General features: G+C 42.1%; 1 protein-coding gene across 1 annotated transcript; it reads left to right on the forward strand.

Annotated features, from left to right (window-relative positions):
- The first annotated feature begins 5,655 nt into the window (after nt 1-5,655).
- Nucleotides 5,656-23,331, forward strand: TMCO1 (transmembrane and coiled-coil domains 1). Its single transcript, XM_075832262.1, has 7 exons — nt 5,656-5,806; nt 7,232-7,309; nt 8,959-9,018; nt 10,586-10,632; nt 16,921-16,988; nt 18,545-18,689; nt 22,786-23,331. The coding sequence occupies exons 1-7, from the start codon at nt 5,737-5,739 to the stop codon at nt 22,882-22,884; spliced, it is 567 nt and encodes a 188-aa protein (XP_075688377.1). The 5' UTR covers nt 5,656-5,736; the 3' UTR covers nt 22,885-23,331.
- Nucleotides 23,332-23,584: the final 253 nt, after the last annotated feature.

The following is a 23,584-nucleotide window of genomic DNA, read 5'->3' on the forward strand; positions in this document are numbered from 1 at the left end:
TGGGTGTTGGCTGTATGTGCCCTCCTCGGACAGCCCATCGGCTGCGATCGCGGGGAGCCGATGGCATGGCAGCCTGGGGGGGGGGGGGGGGAACCTCAGGCCTGCCATCTTTGTACTCCTATTAAGCCCCACCTCTGTCAGGCCTTAATATGTGCCTGTCAAACACTATATACTGCAATACATTAGTATTGCAGTGTATATAGTGCAAGTGAAGTAGAAATCGGTTAAATAAAGTTTTGGGTTGGTCCTACTTATATATATATATATATATATATATACACATACATATAAAAATGTAAAGTTTTTTTTTTTTTCCATTTTCTCCTAAATTATTGTAGATAAAAAATTAATAAACATAGTTGGAGTCGCCACGGCTGTAAAAGTCTGAACTATTACAATATGAGGGTATGTTCACACGCCCTATTTTCAGCCGTTTTTTGGGCTGTAAACGCCCCGATAAACGGCTGAAAATACAGGGACTGAATGTCTCCAAAGATCTGCTCATTGATTTCATTGGGGAAAACTGCATTCCATTCACACGGGGTGTTATTTACGTGGCCGTTTTTAAAAACGACATGTAAAAAAAATGTGTGTCACTTCTTGAGCCGTTTTTTTGGAGCAGTTTTTCATTGTGTCAATAGAAAAACGGGCGTAAAAAAAGTTTGCGTAAAAAAACAAAACTGCGGTAAATAAAAGGCTGTTTTCCCTCTGTATTTTACAGCCGTTTTTTAAGTGTGTGAACATACCCTAACATTAACTCGCACGGTGAACTTTGTCGAAAACAGTAAAATTCCAGAGTCCCTTAAAAAAAAAAAAGTTATGGCTTTTAGAATTTGGTGACACACAATACATTTTACTTTTTATAATTTCGTTTTTTCCTTGTAAAGTATAATAACTATATACGTTTTGGTATTGCCATAATTGTATTGACCTGCAGAATAATGCTAACGTAGTTTAAATTGCACAGTGAACGTCTTCAGAGTGAGCTCAGAAAACAATGGCGGAATTGCTGTTTTTGTCAAATTTTCCCGCTTCCTAGTACATGCTAAGGTGCCATGAAAAACTACACCTCGTCCCGCAGGACTCGAGCCCTCCTAGGGCTATAGCGACTGAAAAATAGTTCTGTCTTTTGGATGGTGGGGAGGATAAAACAATATCCTGAAAAATGGCCTGATCGCATTAGTCTATGGGTGATGCATGCTACTGTTAGGCATCCCACAGTCTTGGTTTAACGTACATGGTGGAAGTTTTCCCCCCCCCCAAGTGTATATGTCAAAATGGAAGCCATAACTATGTTTGAAAAGAGCGCTTGCTTGACTGTATTTGTCGTCTTTCCCACTAGTACCCATCTGGAATCTGCAGCCAGTGGCTGCCTCACCTAGTGGAATGGGTGTTGACTACCCCTGCTCTTAATGTAGGTGTGGGTCCCAGAGGATGTAGATATGCCATAAATTGGGAATAACACTTTCTCTGCCAGGGGTTTCTGGATAATTTTCAAACTTCTGACATGCAAGTAAAACCTGAATAATAAAATAAAAATTTACGTTGAAACAGTTTATTTTCTAAAAGTAGATGCTCAGCACTTTTCACTCTTGGACCCTGTTTTTGCAATGTTGCATTTCAGTGAAACGCTTTGTAAAAAAAATGTATGGTTGCGGCAAAGTCTCACCCGAGCCTCAGACTCCCCACAACATGGCAGTTATGTCTAATGGAATTAAATTAAATAAAAAAATGAAAAAAACTTGATTGAAAAATAATCACCTAAATCATATATATTGCCTGAAAGAAGACAAGTAAGGCCCTGTTCACACTGAGTTTTTTTTGCAGGCAGAAAACCTGCCTCAGAATTACTGCAGGAATTTTTAGGCCGATTTTGACCTGCTTGCACTTTTTTACTGTGTTTTTCGCCTGCGGCCATTGAAGCTAATGCAAGGACTGGAGGTGAAAAACGCCCGGGGACAAGCACGGCAGTTTTTTTTTTTTTTTTCTGCCTCCCATTGATTTCAATGGGACCTCCAGAGGTGGAAACTGCAGTGAGAAAGGACATGCTGCTTTTTTTCCCGTGCCGTGAGCGGCTAAAAGCCGCTCCCAGAAAAATAACGCCTCTTCCTCTCATTGAAATCAATGGGGGCGATTGCAGGCTTTTTGTGGTGCTGATTCCGATGCGTTTTTTACTTGATGGCCTTCTAGCTGCCCCCCCCCCCCCCCACACGGTATAATGCCCCATAGCTGCCCCATAAAGTATAAGGCTGGGTTCACGCGACCTATTTTCAGACGTAAACGAGGCGTATTATGCCTCGTTTTACGTCTGAAAATAGGGCTACAATACGTCGGCAAACATCTGCCCATTCATTTGAATGGGTTTGCCGACGTACTGTGCCGACGACCTGTAATTTACGCGTCGTCGTTTGACAGCTGTCAAACGACGACGTGTAAATTGACTGCCTCGGCAAAGAAGTGCAGGACACTTCTTTGCAACATAATCTGCCTCCAAATCCACCTTCCATGTTTGAGTGACATCTCCCTGGCTGATACAACTTTCTCGGATGCGCCATTGCCTTGTGGCACTATAAACAAGGGGGGCTGTGTGGCACTATACACAAAGGGGGGCTGTGTGGCACTATACACAAGGTGGGCTGTGTGGCACTATACACAAGGGGGAGCTGTGTGGCACTATACACAAGGGGGAGGGCTGTGGATCTATCTACAGGGGGCTGAGTGGCGCAATCTACAGGAGTCTGTGTGTGGCACTATCTACTAAGGGGGGCTGTGTGGCACTATATACAAGGGAGGGGGCTGTGTGGCACTATATACAGTGGGAGCTGTATAGCGCTATATACAGTGGGGGCTTTATGGAGATATCTACAGGGGGGCTGTATGGCACTATCTACAAGGGGGAGGTGGGGGCGCTATCTACAAATGGGGTGTGACACTGTCTATAGGCGGGGCTATATAGCACTGTCTACAGGGGGCTGCAGGGCACATTCTACAGGGGGCACTATTTATAAGGGGGGCTGCTTGTGGCACCCGGTGGTGGCCCCAGTCAAGAGTTTGCTATGGGGCCCAGCCTTTCCTAGTTACGCTCCTGATTGGTCAGAATATCGGACCAGGTGCGGCAGCACAGACACGCAGGTAACTTGTGTATATACTGTGGGAGAAATGGTCATTTCATGCGTCAGTGTCCCCAGAAGCCGGGAAACTCCAGCACCTAGGCTTGATAGGAGAGACTACCCTTCTATAAAAGCCTCTCCTAAGCTCTCGATCACAGTCTCTATCCTTGCTGGTAATGACCCACATTCCATCTCAGCCTATCTGGATTCTGGAGCGGCTGGGATCTTCATACACCAGGCCTTAGTAGACTGTTTCCACTTGCCTACAATTCCTCTAGAGAAACCTCTAGCGGTGGCTTCCGTGAATGGTCATCCATTGCCAGATCCAATCTTATCCATCACTGAACCATTGGAGATACAAGTGGGTGTTCTACACTCAGAACTTATAGCCTTCTACGTTTTACCCGAGGCTATTAATCCAATCTTGCAGGGACTACCTTGGTTTCGCAAGCACGCTCCCATCCTAGACTGGAATTCTGGAGAAATTCTTCAGTGGGAACCCTGTTGTCAACACAGCTGTCTGCCTCTGATTCATCCTGAACGTCCTCCAGTGTCTCAGTCACTCCCCGGTCTACCTCCGCAAGATGCTTGCTATTCTGATGTGTTCAGCAAGAAGCAGGCCAAAAACTTGACTCTGCATCATCCATATGACTGTCCTATTGAGTTGCTTCCTGGAACTTCACCTCCTCGTGGACAGGTATATCCTCTCTCTCTGCCTGTGACCCAAGCCATTTCAGCATATGTCAAGGAGAACCTCGAGAAGGGGTTTATTAGGAAGTCAACTTCTCCAGCTGGAGCTGGATTTTTCTTTGTAGGGAAAAAAGATGGATCCCTCCGGCCCTGCATAGACTATCGTGGTCTGAATAAGATCACTGTCAAAAACAAGTACCCCTTGCCTCGATCTTTGAGCTCTTCGACCATATTCGTGGAGCCAAGATTTTCACTAAACTGGATCTCCGCGGGGCTTATAACTTGATCTGTATCCGCGAGGGTGACGGGTGGAAAACCACATTCAACACCCGAGACAGTCACTATGAATATCTCGTGATGCCTTTCGGATTGTGTAATGATCCAGCTGTGTTCCAGGAATTTGTGAACTATATATTCCGGGATCTGTTGTATGTCTGTGTGGTGGTTTATCTGGATGACATCTTGATCTACTCACCTAATCTGACGACACACTGGAAGCATGTTTGCCAAGTCCTGTCCCGATTAAGGGGGCACAACCTCTATGCTAAATTGGAGAAATGCATCTTTGAAAGTAATTTCTTACTCTTTCTGGGCTATATTGTCTCTGATCATGGACTCCAGATGGAGCTGGAAAAAGTAAAGTCCGTTCTTGATTGGCCTTGTCCTCAAGGTCTTCATGCTATAGAGGTTTCTGGGTTTTGCGAACTTCTTCAAACAATTTATGCCTAATTTCTCTTTGCTTACTGCTCCCATCTCTGCCCTCTCCAAAAAGGGAGCAAATGCAAGGAGTTGGCCCCCTAAAGCCGAATCTGAATTCTCAGAGCTTAAAAGGTCCTTCACTCTGTCTCTGTTCTACATCATCCAGATTTCTCCGTCTCTTCTTGTTGGAGGTTGACGCCTCTTCCATTGGTGATGGAGCACTCCTCTTCCAAAAAACTCAAGGGGAAAAGCAGTCTCCTGTGGCTTTTTCTCTAAACTATTCTTGGCAGCAGAAAGGAACTGGAGATCGTGAACTCCTAGAGATCCAGTTGGCCCTAGAAGAATGGAGACATCTGTTAGAAGGGACCGCACATCCAGTTGTCATTTACACTGACCACCTTACCTACTTACAGTCGGCACAATGTTTAAATCCACATCAAGCCAGGTGGTCCCTTTTCTTTGCCAGGTTTAATTTTCAACTTGTTTTTTATTTGGAAAAACGATTTTTAAGCAAGTTATGATCAATTTTAGATTTATGCTAATTAGTTTCTTAATGCCCAACTGGGCGTTTTTAAACTTCTGACCACGTGGGCTTTGTAAAGAGAAGTGTATGACGCTGACCAATCAGCGTCATACACTTCTCTCCATTCATACTCAGCACAGCGTCATCTTGCGAGATCATGCTGTGCTGTCACATATACCCACATTGAGAGTGAATAGACATCACCTCCAGCCAGGATGCGATGTCTATAACACTCCCCACACTTCGGTAAAGACTTACTCACACGGGTCCGTAAATACTGGTGCAATACGGGTCGAATACGTGTGACACCGGACCAGTATTTACGCCAGTATTTACGGGAGGGAAAAAATACGTTCGTGTGCATGAGGCCTGACGGGAGGAAAAAAAAATAAGTTTGTGAGCATGGGGCCTTAGTCTTGTGTATGCATTATTGGCTAGCTCGGATAATGTAGGTTTACTATTCTGTATGGAAACAATGCAAATCCCAAAGACACAAGTGTGAACGTAGCTCTATTAGTTTATGACTTCTGACTGACCCTCAGCACGCACCACTGAAATCCAACCTTTTCTAAGAACTTCTACCAACCCTCCAACCCCCGGCGTCCTGGAGTAGTTGTCCTTCCGCTCCCAGCATTCCTCTCACTTCCGGCAGCTGACGTCAGGGCTGCAGTGCTGACTGGTTTCAGCGGCGTTGGTCTCGTCGGATCCGGCATCATGACTACTATGTTTGCGGACACCGTGCTGATCGTGTTTATCTCGGTGTGCACGGCGCTGCTGGCGGAGGGTGAGTGCGTCGTGTGGGATAACGAGGGTCTGCAGGATTACATGCAATGAATGGGCGCGATCCTAATCCACGGCTACGGTGCCTGTGTTCCAGGATATAGGCGTACTATTAGCAAGATTGTATTATACATTATCCCGGCTGTGCTGCAGGTTACATGAGGGCGTCCATATAAAATAATGGTATCGTCCATGGCCTCCAGCTGTCGCTATGATAGATAGGAAGGCCATAGATGACCCAGTCTCCTCATATGGATGACTGTTTCCATATAGCTGTGTATTCTGCAGTCAGAGCTGTAAGTAGATAGAAGTTCTGAGCTTGTACCCAGTCTGCTTTATATACACTCGTCCCTATAGGCTGCCCTGTATGGTTAGGACTAGAGATAAGTGTATCCATTTGTCTAGTCCATAGAATAAACTAATCCACCCATCTGTCCTGGTGAATACAATCTCCACTTTCCTCAGAACTTTGAATTGGCTGAAAAAATGTGATTATTTGTAGCCCGGACGCCTATATGATTGATTTTGTAAGCAGTAGAGAATGTAATGATAGAAAAATCAGTGTAAAGGGGGTTTTACACTGGGCGATTAGCGATAAGTGTTAATATAACGCTCGTTGCCGATAATTGCCCTGTGTAAACGGGGCAGCGATCAGCAGATCAACGAGCAAACGACTCGATCATCTGCTGGTCGTATGGTTTTAAAAACAAGTAAAATATCGTTGTCGGCAGCACCTCTCCTTGTGTAAACAGAGAGGCGCGCTGCCGACATGATGATAACGTATGGGGACGAGCGATCGGAGTAACGACCACTCGTCCCCATCCATAGCTCCGTGTGACAGGAGCAAACGAGCACCGATCAACGATGTCTCGTTTATCGGTGCTCGCTGCACCGGCTGATTATCGGCCGGTGTAAAAGGGCCTTAGGGTTTACACAGGGCAATTGTCGGAAACGAGCGTTCTATTAACCCTTGTCTGCCTGATAATCGCCCAGTGTAAAAGGGCCTTAAGTCTGCACACGTCACGACACCGCACGTCAGTCCCCGAGATCAGCGCTTGCGGGCCAGGTTTTATCACACGTGAGGAAGGGGGAGGAGTTCCACAAAACATTGCGTGGATAGACTTCAGCGTTTTTCTGTAGGTATGAAATCCGCTACAAAATAATGAATTTAAGATGGACTGAGTTCATATACGTTCCAGTATCGTGAATAACTTGTTCCCTATTCGTGTATGAGATTGTGTTATGGTGAAGCTCCTGAGCATTTCGGGTGGTATATGTGCCGCAGCCACTTTTTTGTAATATACGCTGGTTGTTATCAGTGTAAAATCGCTACAAGTGAGACGTTTTGTTTTTTTGTGTGTAAACGCGTGTATTGTGATGTGATATTGTGACCTTGTTCACTACTAACCATTTATAATTTTTCTCTTAGGTATTACATGGGTTCTAGTTTACAGAACAGATAAATACAAGCGGTTAAAAGCTGAAGTGGAAAAGCAAAGTAAAAAATGTAAGTCCTCCCATTGCTAGCGTTATCCGTAAATGTAACATGTGTCAGCCCAGAGGTAAATGTATAATGAGTTAAAGGGAAGGTGTCACGAAAAAATTTTTTTTATATGTTTTTGCTTTTAGTATGTTATTAAAATAAATTTTATTTGTGTTGTACTTTTTTCTAACTTTTACTTCACTATGGGGGCTGCCATTTTTTTTCCCATCTCTGTATGTGTCAATTAACGACACATACAGAGATTGAATACGGCACATACGTCCCCATAGAGAATGCGAACGGGAGCCGTTCCATTCACTATAGCATACGCCGTCTGTGTGGGAACGGCGCATGCGCCGCTCCCACACAGTCCAAAAGGAAGGTCTTCGGCCGAGCGACATCTGGCGCCATTTTCATGTGGGCCGGAAGCCGTGGCCGGACAGTAAGATGACTCTTCCGGTCGCGGCTTCCGTCCATATGTTCAGAAGCAACGACTAGGAGCGGAGGCAGCGGCGGCGGCGGCAGGAGCAGGTAAGTTATGTTTGTGTATGTTCGTGTTATACTGTGTGATTACCACTGTATCTAATCCTCCTACACTGTGCATTCACTCAAAAAATGGCGGCACACAGTGTAGGAGGTTTGAACATTCAACCCCCTCCTTTCTCCTGGCACTAGCCAGGATAAAGGAGGAGGGATTGTTTGAGCACACTAGAGCGTGTGTGTCTTCTCCAATTTTGCAGCATAAATCAATGAGGTTGCTTTACCTCATGCCAATGCTGCAATTTTGGGAATTGCTTCCTCTAGTGACCAGCACATGGAAATGTTATAAATTAGAATCTAATTTATAATATTTCCTGACTTGTGAAAAAATTAGAACAATGTGTAATCTTTTATATACTAATAGTTTAACTAAAAAAAATCCCTACCACTGCTGCTACAAACAGGAGCCCCACTTTTGTACGAAATTAGGAAACTTAAAAATGGAGGCATCGTTCCTGATCTTAAGGGCCTTTTACACCTGCTGATATTCGACTGGTGTAGAGCACCGATCAACGAGGCATCTTTGATCAGCGCTCGTTTGCTCCTGTCACATGGAACTATGGATGGGGACGAGCGGTCGTTACTACAATCGCTCGTCCCCATATGTTACTATCATGTTGGCAGCGTGTCTCCCTGTTTACACAGGGAGATGTGCTGTCGACAACGATAATATTTCACTTTTTTAAAACGATACGACCACAGATGATCGAGCGTTTGCCCGTTCATCTGCGGATCGCTGATCCGTTTACACAGGACAATTATCGTCAACGAGCATTCTATGAACGCTTCTCTGCCCGATAATCGCCCAGTGTAAAAGGGCCATAAGTCTGCATAGTTTTTCACTGGTCAGAGCAGCAGTTTGTCCTTCATACATAGTCTCTGACATATATTTTCTGTCGGTAAACATTTCTACATGTGTGAACAGAGCGCTGCTCTGCAGGGCTATCCATCTCCTAGGCAGCTGGATATACACGTATTAGCGGCTCTGCATGTTTACATCCTGGAAATGGGAGAGCTGAAGATCTTTAGATGCAGGTGTCTCTGATACCTACAAGCATAGTCAGAAACAATTATGATATTGGGTGACGGTACAACACAGTAAATGTTCACTGCCACTTTTTTTTTTCTTGCAGTGGAAAAGAAAAAGGAAGCCATAACAGAATCAGCTGGGCGCACGCAGAAGAAGAAGATAGGTAACATTGCTTTGTTATGCAGCCCTGCAATATGCATTCACCTATAGCGGCTCAGTCAGTTCTATTCTCCCCAATCTGAGGACAATCTAGGATAGAGGTGGAGATGCTGAGCTCGCTGATATAAAGTTTTCGGATTTAATAAAAAAATGTCATGTAAAATGATGTTTAAAGAGGCTCTGTCACCAGATTTTGCAACCCCTATCTGCTATTGCAGCAGATCGGCGCTGCAATGTAGATTACAGTAACGTTTTTACTATTAAAAAACGAGCATTTTTGGCCAAGTTATGACCATTTTTGTAGTTATGCAAATGAGGCTTGCAAAAGTCCAAGTGGGTGTGTTTAAAAGTAAAAGTCCAACTGGGCGTGTATTATGTGCGTACATCGGGGCGTTTTTAATACTTTTACTAGCTGGGCGTTCTGATGAGAAGTATCATCCACTTCTCTTCAGAACGCCCAGCTTCTGGCAGTGCAGACACAGCCGTGTTCTCGAGAGATCACGCTGTGACGTCACTCACAGGTCCTGCATCGTGTCAGACGAGCGAGGACACATCGGCACCAGAGGCTTCAGTTGATTCTGCAGCAGCATCGGCGTTAGCAGGTAAGTAGCTACATCGACTTACCTGCAAACGCTGATGCTGCTGCAGCCTCATTTGCTGCAAGCCTCATTTGCATAACTACAAAAATGGTCATAACTTGGCCAAAAATGCTTGTTTTTTAAAAATTAAAACGTTACTGTAATCTACATTGCAGTGCCGATCTGCTGCAATAGCAGATAGGGGTTGCAAAATCTGGTGACAGAGCCTCTTTAAATGCTGCCAGGACCCGTAAAGAAAACCTACGAGTCATGATTACATTTCCCACGCAGTTATTGACGGCTTTCCCTGTATGATTGTTAACAAGCCAGTGTAGGCGGGAGAAGCAGGACGCACAGAGACTGACAATAGATATTAATGGGGCTGCCTTCGGCACTGGAGGTCCGTGCCGGAAGCAGTTTGCTCCGGTCATGGAATATCTGCCGTACTGCAGCTCTGCTCCTATTCAAGTGAATAGGAGCGCAGCTGCAGCATGGCCGCTATGCAATGTACGGAGCAAACTGCTTCTGGCTCTGTACATTGCATGCTGTGCAATGACGTCCGGTTTCGGACCCCCACAGATTGTATATTGATGACCTATCCGGTGGTCATCAGTTTTCCGGTAGTGGACAACCCCTTTAAATTTGATTGAGAAGTCTGATATCCAGATTATTTAACAATAACCAGTTGTCCCATAAACCAAACCATTATTTGTAGCAATACAAGTTGTGACGTGTATGTCGTAGGTAGCGTTGTCACAATACCAGAATTTAGACTTCGATTTCAATACATTGTGTAGTATTGCGATTCTCTATACCAAAAGGATACTTTGCCAACAATAATAACAAAAAAATCTATTTTCTGGTGTAATGAATTTTTAACCTTCATGTGCCTCACATTAATTGTAATTAACCCCATCATTACAGAAGTAACTTCAGAGTAGTTGCATTTTCTTTGCTAAAATGTAATAAAAGTCGAACTTTTTTTTATTTTAGAACGTCAAGAGGAGAAGCTCAAGAATAATAATCGTGATTTGTCTATGGTGAGTAACAGTCAAAACAGAAGACAATGATGTTCATGTCTGAATTTAACGGCAGGGCTTCATAGCAGACTGTCAGTATAATGATATACTGCAATACATTTAGTATTGAAATATATCATGCAAGCGATGCAACGATTACTGGTTCATGTCCCCTAGGGGGCACTAGTAAAAAAAAAAAAAAGTTAAGTACCGTTACAAATTTTTTAATAAAAAAAATATTTTTTTGAAGACCCCCCATTTTACCCCAAGCGCAATGTAAAGAAAATTAACATAGCTGGTATCGCCGTGTCCGTAAAAGTCTGAACTATTACAATATAACATTATTAAACCATCAAGGTGAACCATCAAGGTAAACCTCCAGAATCACTGTTTTGTATTTTTTTTTGGTCACTTCATCTCCCACAAAAAATGAAATAAAAAGTGATCAAAATGGTACCAATAGAAACGACAGCTCGCCCCGCAATTCATAAACCCTCGTACCCCTTAATCGACGGAAAAAAAAGTTATGGCTCTCAGAATATGGCGACAACAAATTTTATTTTTAACAATGTTTTTTCCTTGTAAAACATGTATAAATTTGGTATCACCGTATTCGTATTGACCCGCAGAATAAAGTGATCACATGCCGTGAGTAAGTACAGGAGTACTGTCCGAAACGCGTAGGCACTCAATGCAACCACCTCTTCATATATCGGATCTTTTACATTTTTCTTGAATAAAGTTGGAACATCGTTTCCTTTTAACAAGCCAGCACCAGATTAAGTTATTTTCTTCTTTCCTGGATCCTTCATGTCAGACATGTTCCAGCTTTCAGCTGAGCCGTCAGTACAGCTGACCTGACTAAATCTGTTTTTACGGCAAAGTACAGTTTGTTTTTAAATCCTGTATTTAGGATTCATAGAAACTATCTCAAAAAGTACAACTTTTTTTTTTAAACAAAACCCAATTAAAAAGTTGTTCTAAACGAACTAAAACTTTGATTTATAAAAAAAAAAAATGTTTACATAGCCTTTTAATATATTATTGAAATCAATATTCCTATTTTACATTTATCTTACACCATTGGTGACCGCCCGTGGTGACCGCCCGTATGTGTTTTTATGTTGGTCACTAAGGGTTTATATTCTGATGCAGTAGCCTTTTTACGGCACTGTATCAGAATAAAGCAGCGCTACCAGGAGCAGTAAAAGCTCCCTTCTCTCAGCTACCAGAAGTAGCTGAGAGAGCTGCTCTGCTCCAATCTAACGGCCAGGATCGAAATCTTCAACGATCCCGTCCGTTTAACCCCTTAGATGCAGTGCTCAATAGCGAGCGCCACATCTAAGGGGTTTTAGAGGGAGGGGGCTCCCTCTCTCACCCCATCGGCACATCCGTGATATGATCACGGGTGTTCCGATGGTTTTTATGGCAGCCGGGGGTGAATGCCTGTTAGGCCATGGAATGACCGCAATCATAATGACCTGCTGAATAAAGTTATGTATACCACACCGTAAACGGTGTAGATTTAAGATGCAAAAAAGAATTTTTTTTCCATTACCCCCCCAAAAAAAAGTTAATAAGTTATGAATAAAGTATATGTACCCCAAAACGGTGCTACTAAATAATACAACTTGTCCTGCAAAAAACAAGTCCTTATACAGCTATGTCGACGGAAAAATAAAAAAGTTCTAGCTCTTTGAACTTGACGATGGAAAAATTAAAAAAATTGCTTGGTCGTTTAGGTTTAAAATACCTTCGGTACTAGGGGGTTAGATATCCACCACTTGCAAATACAATAGATGGAGAGGTTAGTCCACATGAAAAAACAAGCGTAAAGTCGTGTAAAAAAACAACTGCCTGTTATATTTAACCCTTTCATGGCCAAGGATCATTGATGTCCCTGTGTCCAGGTCAAATTTTCTATTTTTGATATGCACTTCTTTGCAACCATTTCTAATATCACAACTTTATTTACTTTGGTTTTTTTTTCATAAGACTTATGGGGCTTTCGTTTTCTAGATTAGTTTGATTTAATTCCATGTTTTTCATTTTTATTATGAGCAGACAAATCACTAAAAATGCGAAAACACTTTTTTTTTATTCTCTGTCCACTTGGATCGACAGTTGAACTGCACAGGGCATCGACGGTTGGGACGTATTTAGCCGTATGGGAGTTAAAGTGTACTTGTCACTGGAAAAGGGGGGCCTATTTTATTTGATAACTCACTAGCCCCTTATTCCTCTCCCAACGTGAATAGCCAGTCTAGCGGCGAAAGAGGGTTATTTCACAATGGCGCTCGCTCAGATGCAAAGCAGGCGCCATTGACATCTCTGATCGCAAGCATTTAAGTCTTAAGATGCCGAGGTCGTATGTGACCACCGGCATTCTGAGAGGTTTTTACTTTCATTTTCACTTTGGGGCTGATTGCAGCAGCCGCTGTGTCCCTATGGCAGCCGCTGTGTCCCTATGGCAGCCGCTGTGTCCCTATGGCAGCCGCTGTGTCCCTATGGCAGCCGCTGTGTCCCTATGGCAGCCGCTGGCCTTCTGAATGCTCCCAGGCCTGCCATAGGAATATTGCTATTGAGCTCTGATTGTGGCACGTCTCAATAGCAATGCACCGATTTTGCCATAGACTGCAATACTGTAATATTGCAGTCTATGGCATAATCGATCCAATCATAATCGGTTCAAGGCCCCTAAGGGGGCTTAAAAAATAAAAAGAAGTTTTTAAAGTTGAAATGAAGAATAAATTTATGTATGTATGTGTGTGTGTGTATATATATATATATATATATATATACACACACGATATAAAAAGTCTACACGCCCCTGTTAAAATGCCAGGTTTTTGTCATGTTACAAAAACAGTCCAAGATGAATAATTTCAGAACTTTTTCCACCTTTTAATGTCACCTATAATCTGTACAATTGTATTGAAAAACAAACTGAAATCTTTTAGGCCCTGTTCACACAGAGTTGATTGACAAGTTTATTGATGCGTAAAACGCGTCGGAAAACTCGCCAAAAAACGGTCCAAAATGCCTCCCATTGATTTCAATAGGAGGCGGAGGCAGGTTTTTTTTCCCGTGAGCCAGTTTTACCGGAAAAAGCGACATGCCCAATCTTTTTAGCGTTTACGTCACTGACCTCCCATTGACATCAATCGGAGGTAGAGAAAGCGTGTTTTTTTTTTTGGTTTTTTTTGCGGCGTTTTTGCCCGCGGCGCTCAATGGAATTTTGAGGCGCAATTTTCAGCCTGCAAAAAACTCTGTGTGAATATACCCTTAGGGTGGAAAAATTAAAATAAAGACCAAAAGTAATGTGGTTGCATAAATATGCACACCCAACGAATACTTTCTTGAATTACCCTTTGACTTTGACAGACTTCTACCCAAAAAGACTGAATGCTATCAGCATGGCACATCTTGACTTGGCAATCGTTGCCCACTCTTCCTTGCAAAATCGCTCCAAATCTGTCAGATTGCGAGGGCATCTCCAGTGTGCAGCCCTCTTCAGGTCACCCCACAGATTTACAATGGGATTCAGGTCTGGGCCATTCCAAAACTTTGACCTTCTTCTGATGAAGCCATTCTTTTGTTGATTTGGCGGTATGCTGCGGGTCGTTGTCGTGCTGATAGGTGAAATTCTTTTTCAGCTTTTTAGCAGACGTCTGCAGGTTGTGTGCCAATATTACACGATATCTGGAACTGTTCATAATTCCCTCTAATGAGATGAACGATGTACATTCCAAACTGTCTTTTCACACTCCACCAAGCTGACTGGTTGGGATTACTGCTTGAAATACAAGCCAGAAATATCTCGAACTGAATGGTCACTTTACCTATATCACGGCACAAACTCTATTGCTGATAATATTTAAGTTCCAACACAACGAGCACCTACTACCAAGAGTGGATAAAAGAGCATGTAAGAAACAGCCCATATAATGCACTGTATTTTCTGATGGAAGTGCGATTGTCACATCACCTGGCGATTCAATGAATTATTGAAGTCGGCCTTAATATAAACTGCCAGCACATACTATAGTGCTCGCGCTGACAGCAGTTAGATGAGAATTTGCTGTCTTCGTAACGGAGTTTATAACTCAGACTTGCTTATTTTACTACCCCTCTTTATTCCCACCTGGCAAGCTTTCAATAAAGTTCTCCGAAGAATATAACATCCAATATATATATATATATATATATAAACATCCAATAGTCAAGTGGGATTTGACAAGTTATATAGGGTGTTCTAAAGGGACCGTTCGCCCTATCCCTGTATGGTAAATTATACCTACCACAGCCGGGTTTTCATCTAATTTATTGATCCAATACTTCTTGTCCTCATGTTCCCTTTTTCTTTAACAATAATCCACCATTGGCGATATACATCCGGGCCATAAAGAAGCTTTGGATCTTTCAAAAATTCTTATTTAGGTTGGTTTATTAACTGGGGACACCAATTAATATACATTAGTATATGTGACTTTTTTTTATTTTTAAATCCCCTTTCCCTAGATCACATGTAAAAATAAACACAAACGCATTAGGTATCCCAGTGTCCGAAAATATTTAACCAATGCGGTGAACGCCGTGGCGAAGAAAAAATATCAAAATGGCCGAATCAGTTTTTTTGTTTGCCACTTCAATCCCCCAATATTTTTTATTAAAAGTGATTGATTGAAATTCTAGACATTCCCCAAAATGGTATCCATAAAAACGACATATTTCCCTGTACAAAAAGACTCCTTACACAGCTCTATACACTGAAATATAAAAAAGTTACGGGGGCCACAATATGGCGATGCAAAAGTCTTGTTTTTCTTTCCAAACTTTTACGGTTTGTTTTTTTAAAGGAATTAAAACCTAACAAAAATTATATAAATGTGTTATCATCGTGATCATACTGACCTGCAGAATAAAGGTAATGTCATTTTCACTGTACAGTGAACTCCGTAAAAACAAAACCTATAAGAAAATGGTGGAACTGCTGTTTTTTTTTTCTAGCTTCCCAGAACATCACACAGTAAATAGTACCATTCGAAAGTTCAATTTGTCCCGTAAAAATTAAGCCCTCGTATGGTTGTCAACGAAGCTATAAAAAAAAGTTATGACTTTTGGAAGGTGGGGAGGAAAAAAACGAAACTTAGTCTGGTCCTGAAAGGGTTAAGAAATTAATCATTTTCTAAATAGGTTATTAAAAAAAAATCCAACTATAGCATCCATATAAGTATACTTTCACTATTTACCTTAGCCGAGTCCTTGAAACTTCCGGCTAGGGTTATCCCAACATCCCCTGCGCCCTCCCGCATCCACCACGGCAGAATTCAATCTCAGAACTCGAGATCTCGCTGGTTGTCCTGAGATCTTGCATTCTGTCTCAAAGAAAGCGAACTGCTTACCGATCGTTAACTTCTATGTTAATACCCCAGTTAGCGTACTTTGAGAACGTGAGATCTTGCATTCAGGGTTTGTATTCCACCGTGGAGGATTCAGGGTATGTCCTCCATGCTGCTTGTTTGTATGAGAGGGAAGAGGAGATCCGGTTCCCTATTTCTCTGTGTATGGGACACGTGACCGCAGCTAGTTACTGCCCCTCCTTGAGCGGAGTACATGAAAAACTGACTATTCGATAAGGAGCCTGCAGAGGGGGAAACTGCTGATAAATGCAAATACCAGTCATTTAATTGTCAGGAATATTCTTAGTACTCCAGTGCACACACATAATGGCATATTGAGATGGGCAGAGAAAATGTAAGATTTTAAAATGAAAACCAGTGTGGTAAAGTGAAGAACGGAGTTATTCACAGGAGTGCTGTGATATTGTCCGTCCTAAGATTAGTGTGCTGAACCAATGTTTAGCCACACCGTGCAGGTTTTGCATGCATTTTTTAATCCAGTAGTAGAAGAGGAGACACTTTAAGGCATTCGTTCATATATTTCTTCTGTTGAAGTACAGTTCCCGATTTTGGCTTATAAAAAAAAATGCTTGCATAATCTGCATTGTGTATACAAGGCCTTATAGTTACGGCGAGTTATGACAATTTGCGGATGCCAGTGCAGATTCCATACCTAGAGCAGACCGGTACAATAAGAAACCTACACAATAGTCCATTTAGTATGCGTTTGCTTTACACGCCATATTTAATAATAGACACAACATATTTTCTTGTTCTGGAAAATTTGAGGTGTTCCATTGGTGTTGTTTTTTTTTTTTGTTTTTTTTTTGGTCATTATATTATTTTCTTGTACGACACCGCTATTCATATGTGCCAATATAAGAGTTCTGTATTTGCTCCCCTGTAGGTCCGGATGAAGTCTATGTTTGCAATTGGTTTTTGCTTCACGGCTTTGATGGGCATGTTCAACTCGATGTAAGTTATGTAATGCATTTGATTCGGTAACACAATACTTAAATTCCTAAATTGTCCTAGCAAAATGTCCGCTTCTTTCTTACATTCCGCCTCTGTCATTTCTATAGATGGATGAATCCTTATCTTGTATATTTAGTGCAGCATCGATCAGTCCACACATCAATGAATTTTGAAGTCTCATTTTATTTAAATGGCTATTTCCTCCTGAAATGTCAGCTCGTGGTATAGAAGGAAAAAAAAAAGCGTGTTCTGTTTTTTTTTTTTTTTTTTTTATGGATTTGTAGTTATTTTTAGTTGTCTGCGTGTAAAAATAATGCATCTTACAAAGCACAAACGTGGTGTGAACATAGCCTAATGGCCAGATTTAATATGGTGTTTAAAATTGCAGATAAAGTGGTTAAAACTGGGTGCGTCCTAGGGCTGTGTGGGTACAACCTAGGTGTTAAAGAAAGCTGGCGAGTAGAGATGCGTAATATATCTTTAATTTGGAGTGCAGGCGTTTCCGCGGTAAAGCCTATTTAAGTATCCACATAAAATGAGTATGCGGCAGGTGTTTGAGGGTGGGTTACACATGACTTCTGTTTGGGAAAGCACGACTCTTCTACGCAGGAACTGGTTTAATGTTTAGGCAGGGAAACGTGTCATTAGAAGTGGATGTAGTAATTGTCGGCTAGGAAGCCTGTTCACAGCTCGCTTTCCTGTAAGTATGAGATTCCATGCAGGCCGTTGTGCTTCAAGTGAGAACATAATGGAGTGATTATCACAGATTCTTCTCTTATTAAGAAAGAGAAGTGCTCCTCAATTATACAGGGCTGTAGCCCCACTTTAAAGGGAACCTGTCTTGTCACACATGCAGTCTGATCTGTGGGAGGCACGTTATAGCGAAGGAGGAGCTGAGCAGATTGATGTAGAGTTTTATGTGATAACATACTGTCATTTAATTTCTCTAAGCCTCACTAACTCTGGGCTAAAGAGTCCAGTGGGCGGTCCCAACCAATGATTTACAACCTTGCCTGTATGAGTGTGAATACAGAAATAACTATCAATCAGGGGCTGAGACTGCCCACTGGACTCTTTAGCCCAGAGTTAGCGGGGCTTATAGCAATTAAATTACAGGTTATCCTGTATCTTCTGGCATAAAAAGATATATAAATCTGCTCAGCTGGTCCTGCTCTATAACATGCTGCCTGCAGAGAGGAGAGCATGTTCAACGTGACAGATTCCCTTTAAACTCGAGTTCCTTTAAACTCTATATTTGCACTGAGGAGGCCTGTCTCTGCTATACTACACTTTACATTGAATATCATGGTGCAGAGAGAGCCGTTTAAGCCATGCACATAGATATTCACATTATCACCACTTTTGCGGCCCGAGCCCTAGTTGGATTTTAGTAGTCGATTATCTTTAAAATGCAGGTGTTTTTTTTTTTTCAAGTAGAACTTGATCTGAACATCAGGTGTATTATAGTAGATCATAAAATATAGTGCAATTGTTTTTGTAATATTCATAGAGCTTTTCAATTATTTCTACATCATTTATATATAATTTTTTTTCAGTTTTGATGGGCGTGTTGTGGCAAAACTACCCTTTGTCCCCCTGTCTTACATTCAAGGACTATCGCACAGGAACCTATTGGGAGAAGATTATACGGACTGCTCATTTATATTCCTCTACATACTCTGCACTATGTCTATCCGGCAGGTAAGTGAGGTTATCACTTGGACGACGTGGATCCACTCACAATCATCCATACGTTTGGAGGGTGAGAGGGTTAGATCTGTGAAGTCCAGGAAGAGATGAGATATTTGGGGGGGCTCCTCACACTGCAGTTTCTTTCTGTCTGTATGACACACGGAGAACACTGGTGCAATATTCTACTGTGAATAAAAGTACAGCTTGATCAATCTTGGGATAGTAATGTATTCAGTTTGACACAGAGCAATATACAATATTATGCAGCAGATACTTTATGTAAACTGTCTGGACATTATAGATATACATGTATACTTGTTGAATGTATGAATCGGCATAAAAAGTGTCTTCTGCATGACCGCTGTTAATCTGGATAAGACTTTATTACATCTCCGTTCGGTATTCACCTTGATCTGCTCAGTCATAGGAGCAGAACAACAAATACCGGACGCACCGGATCCTTTGCATGATGGACACCATCGGCGCCTGACGCAACCCATTGACTTTATTTGGTTCTGTCCCTTTTCCATTATGGTGTCCATCTTTACAGGCATGAATGTTTAGTGTTGGAGGAAGAGGCCTCATTGTTCTTGTTTTGGTAATAAATTCATGCTATAATTGAATAAAACATTCATGGGAAGTACCGATCCCCTGTTTGTCTGTATCGAGTAACTTTTAAGATCTGGCTCCTAAATCTGGATGTGATTTTGTCCAGACCTGATATAAGGCACTTTATAACCTAAATACAGCCTTAAATTAATTTCACATCCTACTCCGATTTCTCAATGACACTTTCCTCTGCAGCTAAGGATGCTTCATCTGTTGTCATGTTCCCTTCTCAGGGAAGCACGCAAATCCTGTGTTTGAGCTTGTGACTTTTCCTGTCCATAGTGGCCCAGACTGTGGGAATAGAAAATTAGGTGTGGTCTATTAATGGCATCTTATCCTGTTATTTTTGGACATTGGCTGTGTGTACATGACTCTTTAAGATCCTTAGAATTAATCTTGAGTAATCTATACTCCAATTCCGAAGTGTTTAGTTTTGTGCAAAACAGATCTGTCCTTATATCAGTAGTATTTATTGATAGACCAAGTTCTGCAGAGATAATAGTTAATAGCTTGCCTGGTAGGTTGGCTGCCTGGTTTGTCTGGGCTATTTTCACACGACCGTGAAAAAAAGGGCCATCAAAAACTGATCAACTGTCTGTATTTCATGGCCGTTTTGCATCAGTGTGTCTATAAAATGTCATCCCTTTCCATGCTGTCAACTGTTTTTAATGGCCGTTTGTAATCCGTTTTCCATCCATTTTTTTTTTTAACGCCCGTTTGTCAGGGTTTTTCTGGTCCCAACCCCCGTAAAACACCAGTGCCCTTGTAGATGGGGCCCACTGTCGATAGCGCCAACTTAGTGCCACAGTGCCTACTGTTGATAGTGCCCGCTGATAAAGTGCAAATGCCTATGTAGATAGTGACGCACAACCACCTTCCCGGCCGGGAATGCAGCTCCTGGAGAAGCCGAATTCATGGCCGGTCTCAAAGCCTATAATGTCACTGTCCATATATGGGGTAGTTACAGTAGAGCAAGTGTAATCTCGTTGTAACCTGTCATCTACAGCGTAATCTCACGAGATTACGCTTGCTCTGCTGTAAGTACCACAGAAACCGTAACGAAGTGCAGGGATTTTGAATAGACATCCCGTGGAATGTCTATTCACGGTCTAAACACTTCAGTATTGTTAATGTTTTAGTATAAGACAGCACATACTGATCTAAAAGGATCCCTATGAGCTGACTAAATGAATGGAGAGGAGTGCATGATGCTGATTGGTCAGCATCATACACTCCTCTGTACAATGCCCACTTGCTCTAAAGTAAAACACGCCCACTTGGGCATTAAACTCATTAGCATAAATCTAAAATCGCTAATAAAGTGGTAATAATAGATCGTTTTTAAAATAAAAAGTACTGTCACCTTATGTAGGAGATGGGGCTCTTAGAATGTGGTGACAGAGCCTCTTTAATAGCCAAACCTGGGACACCCATCTATATACATCATTGTTTTGGAGTTAAAGTGAGGCAGCACTACCAAATATTTGGAAAAAGATCCTTTTATTCCACGTGCGACGTTTCAGCTCAGTGTGAGCCTTTCTCACACTGAGCTGAAACGTTGCACGTGGAATAAAAGGATCTTTTTCCAAATATTTGGTAGTGCTGCCTAGGGATGCACGGTGCATCGAAGTTTCGATACTGTGCATCCCTAAACGGTTCGATACCGCTATTTCCTGTATTTCGATACTGAGCTGCGCAGCCGCACAGCTCAGTATAGTAATACATGAATGTATGGGAGCGCGGCTGTGTAATTCAGCCACAGCCCCGCTCCTGAGTCATGATAAGTGCGCGGGGTCAGGATGATGCGGCCGGCGCTGCACTAATGAGCGGCGGCACTGGAGACAGAACATGGCGGGCGCTCTACAAAACACCCCCATGTTCTGTCCTCGGTGCCTGAACAGCGCCGGCCGCACCTCCTCATACTGACCGCGCGCGCACTTCCTGTCAGGAGCGGGGCAATGGCTGTATTACACAGCCGCAGCCCCGCTCTATAACGGCGGAGATCAACCTCTCATCTCCACCGTTATTCCCCTGAATGCTGCGATCACAGCGGACTGCAGCATTCAGGAGAAAATTAGAAGGGGGGATGCCCCTGAATCGCGTCACAGGTAATTCCTGTGACGCGATCGAGGGCCATACCATATATGGGCAGACAGCCCAGGGTCTATTGACGGACCCCAGGGCTGTCTTACCATATTTCATGTTGTTAGGACATACCCAAGTATGTCCTAACAACTGCCTGTGTATTATCTGTCCACAGGCTAATGTACTGACACATATCTGATATATGTCAGTACATTAAAGTTTAAAAATAATGTAAAAACAAAGTATTGTTAAATTTAAAAAAATACACATTCACCTTTTTTACAATAAACATTAAAATAAGTCTCAATACATAAAATATTCACACATTCAGTAATGGCGCGCACAACAATTTTTTTGCATCATTTATGATGTGTGCGCTGTAAAAAAATGAAATAAACACGGCTTTCTATCACTTATTAATGTGAGGCGCGAGGTGCGATGAATTTATCCTCCATGTTCCTCACATTTAATAGTAATTAACCCCATCATGTACCTCACACATTAACCCAATATCACTGAGCAACATGATGGGATTAATTACTATTAATGTGAGGCGCGTTCAAAATTCATCATCACACCTCGCGCCTCACATCAGAAAACTGAAGATTTTTTTTTTTATTACTGTTGGCAAAGTATTGAAATTGGTATCGAAATCGCAATACTAAACGAAGTATCGGTATCGAAGTCCAAATTCTGGTACCGTGACATCCCTAGTGCTGCCTCACTTTCTTTTTGTCCAAATTGAGGGGTCATTTTTGGACTGTGACCCAGGAGGCATGCACCCGACTTGAATTTTTTTGATCCTGTGCTGCTGATCTGTATTTATCTATTGTTTTGGAGTTGTTGCTCCTCATCAGTACAGAGAAGGTTTCTGGTTGGCTGATTAAGATGCATTTGATGCAGCTCTTGAGAGGGATTGATTCTCTTTGTGGAGATCCAGGCGGAGGAGATCTATTTTGCATTGCCGCCTTTTGAGCTGACGAGCAAAACTTTTACCCACGGCTGCTGGTTTAGCACATGGTTTACCGGGGGATAGTTAGTAAAGGAAATATATTAGTGTATTTTCTTACCAGCTTTTAACAAAGTACAACTCTTAGAAAAATCGTTTTAAAAAGTTATACTTACCACTGTCTATAATGCCAGCCTCCCTACCCACAGCTATTGAAGCCATGAATATGTGCATCATCCCAAACTAAGCCTTTCAGCATCTTTTATATAACTAAATATATAGCAATTTACTGTTTTTGGATTTATGCTCTATGTATACACTGAAGTTGGTTATTGCATCAAAACCACGTTTGGTGATATTTTAATAAACCCTAGACTATAAATGCTTTTTATTCTAAATTGGGTAAATTATAAGCCAACAAGGAAAAGTCATGTCTTAAGTGTAATTTTTGTTTCCCCACAGAATATCCAGAAGATGCTGGGACTTGCGCCCTCACGGGCTGCTACCAAGCAGGCTGGAGGATTCCTGGGACCTCCACCACAAGCTGGAAAGTTCTCTTAGTGCAACTCAAAAAATAAATAGACAATCGCTACCATGTCGTGTATCCACTTGTCAAAGCCCTCGACTTCACTGTTCAACTAATTTTTGCCGAATAAACTCAAACTTTCATATGTAAAAAAAAAATTTTTTATGGAAAATTGAACACATTTTATATAAAATGTAATTTATTTAAAAGAAAACACAAGTGTTAATTATAATGAAGCAATATCCAGGGTAATGTTCAGGGATGTTTAGTATGATAAGGTTATGTGTAGCAGTTTTGTGTCATCCAACTGGTGGGGAACAGAAATAATTAGTTTTTTTTTAGTATACAGTATTTTCTCACTACAATTGAAGATGCCTTGGAAACTGGAAAATTAAACTTTCAAGCTGAACGGGGAAAGGCAAATCTACGCAACGTAATTCAAATGTGCTAGATTTGAATAAACATTAACTTATTGAGACTAAGACCTTGCTTTAGTTATTGATATTTGTTCTGATATTTATTTTGCACATGGCCGTGCCCGTAATCACGGGCTGCGTTTGCGGGCAAGGCTGCCCGTGGACAGCTGGCCGCATTCTTGGCTTGTGCTCCCATACCTTGTATGGGAGCACGGACCGTAAAAAGCAAAAGATAGAACGTGTCCTATCTTTTGCGGTACACTTCTACGGCCCGGACACCTTCCCATAAATAAATGGGTAGGTGTCCATGAACAATAGA

The sequence above is a fragment of the Rhinoderma darwinii genome, chromosome 7 (assembly GCF_050947455.1).
Source record: "Rhinoderma darwinii isolate aRhiDar2 chromosome 7, aRhiDar2.hap1, whole genome shotgun sequence".
Lineage (NCBI taxonomy): Eukaryota > Metazoa > Chordata > Amphibia > Anura > Rhinodermatidae > Rhinoderma > Rhinoderma darwinii.

Excerpts from the sequence above, each read along its gene's own strand:
- TMCO1 (XM_075832262.1), top strand. The coding sequence starts at position 5,737 with ATGACTACTATGTTTGCGGACACCGTGCTGATCGTGTTTATCTCGGTG. Across the intron at positions 9,019-10,585 it reads CACGCAGAAGAAGAAGATAG|AACGTCAAGAGGAGAAGCTC; the intron begins GTAACATTGCTT and ends TTTTTATTTTAG. Across the intron at positions 18,690-22,785 it reads GCACTATGTCTATCCGGCAG|AATATCCAGAAGATGCTGGG; the intron begins GTAAGTGAGGTT and ends GTTTCCCCACAG.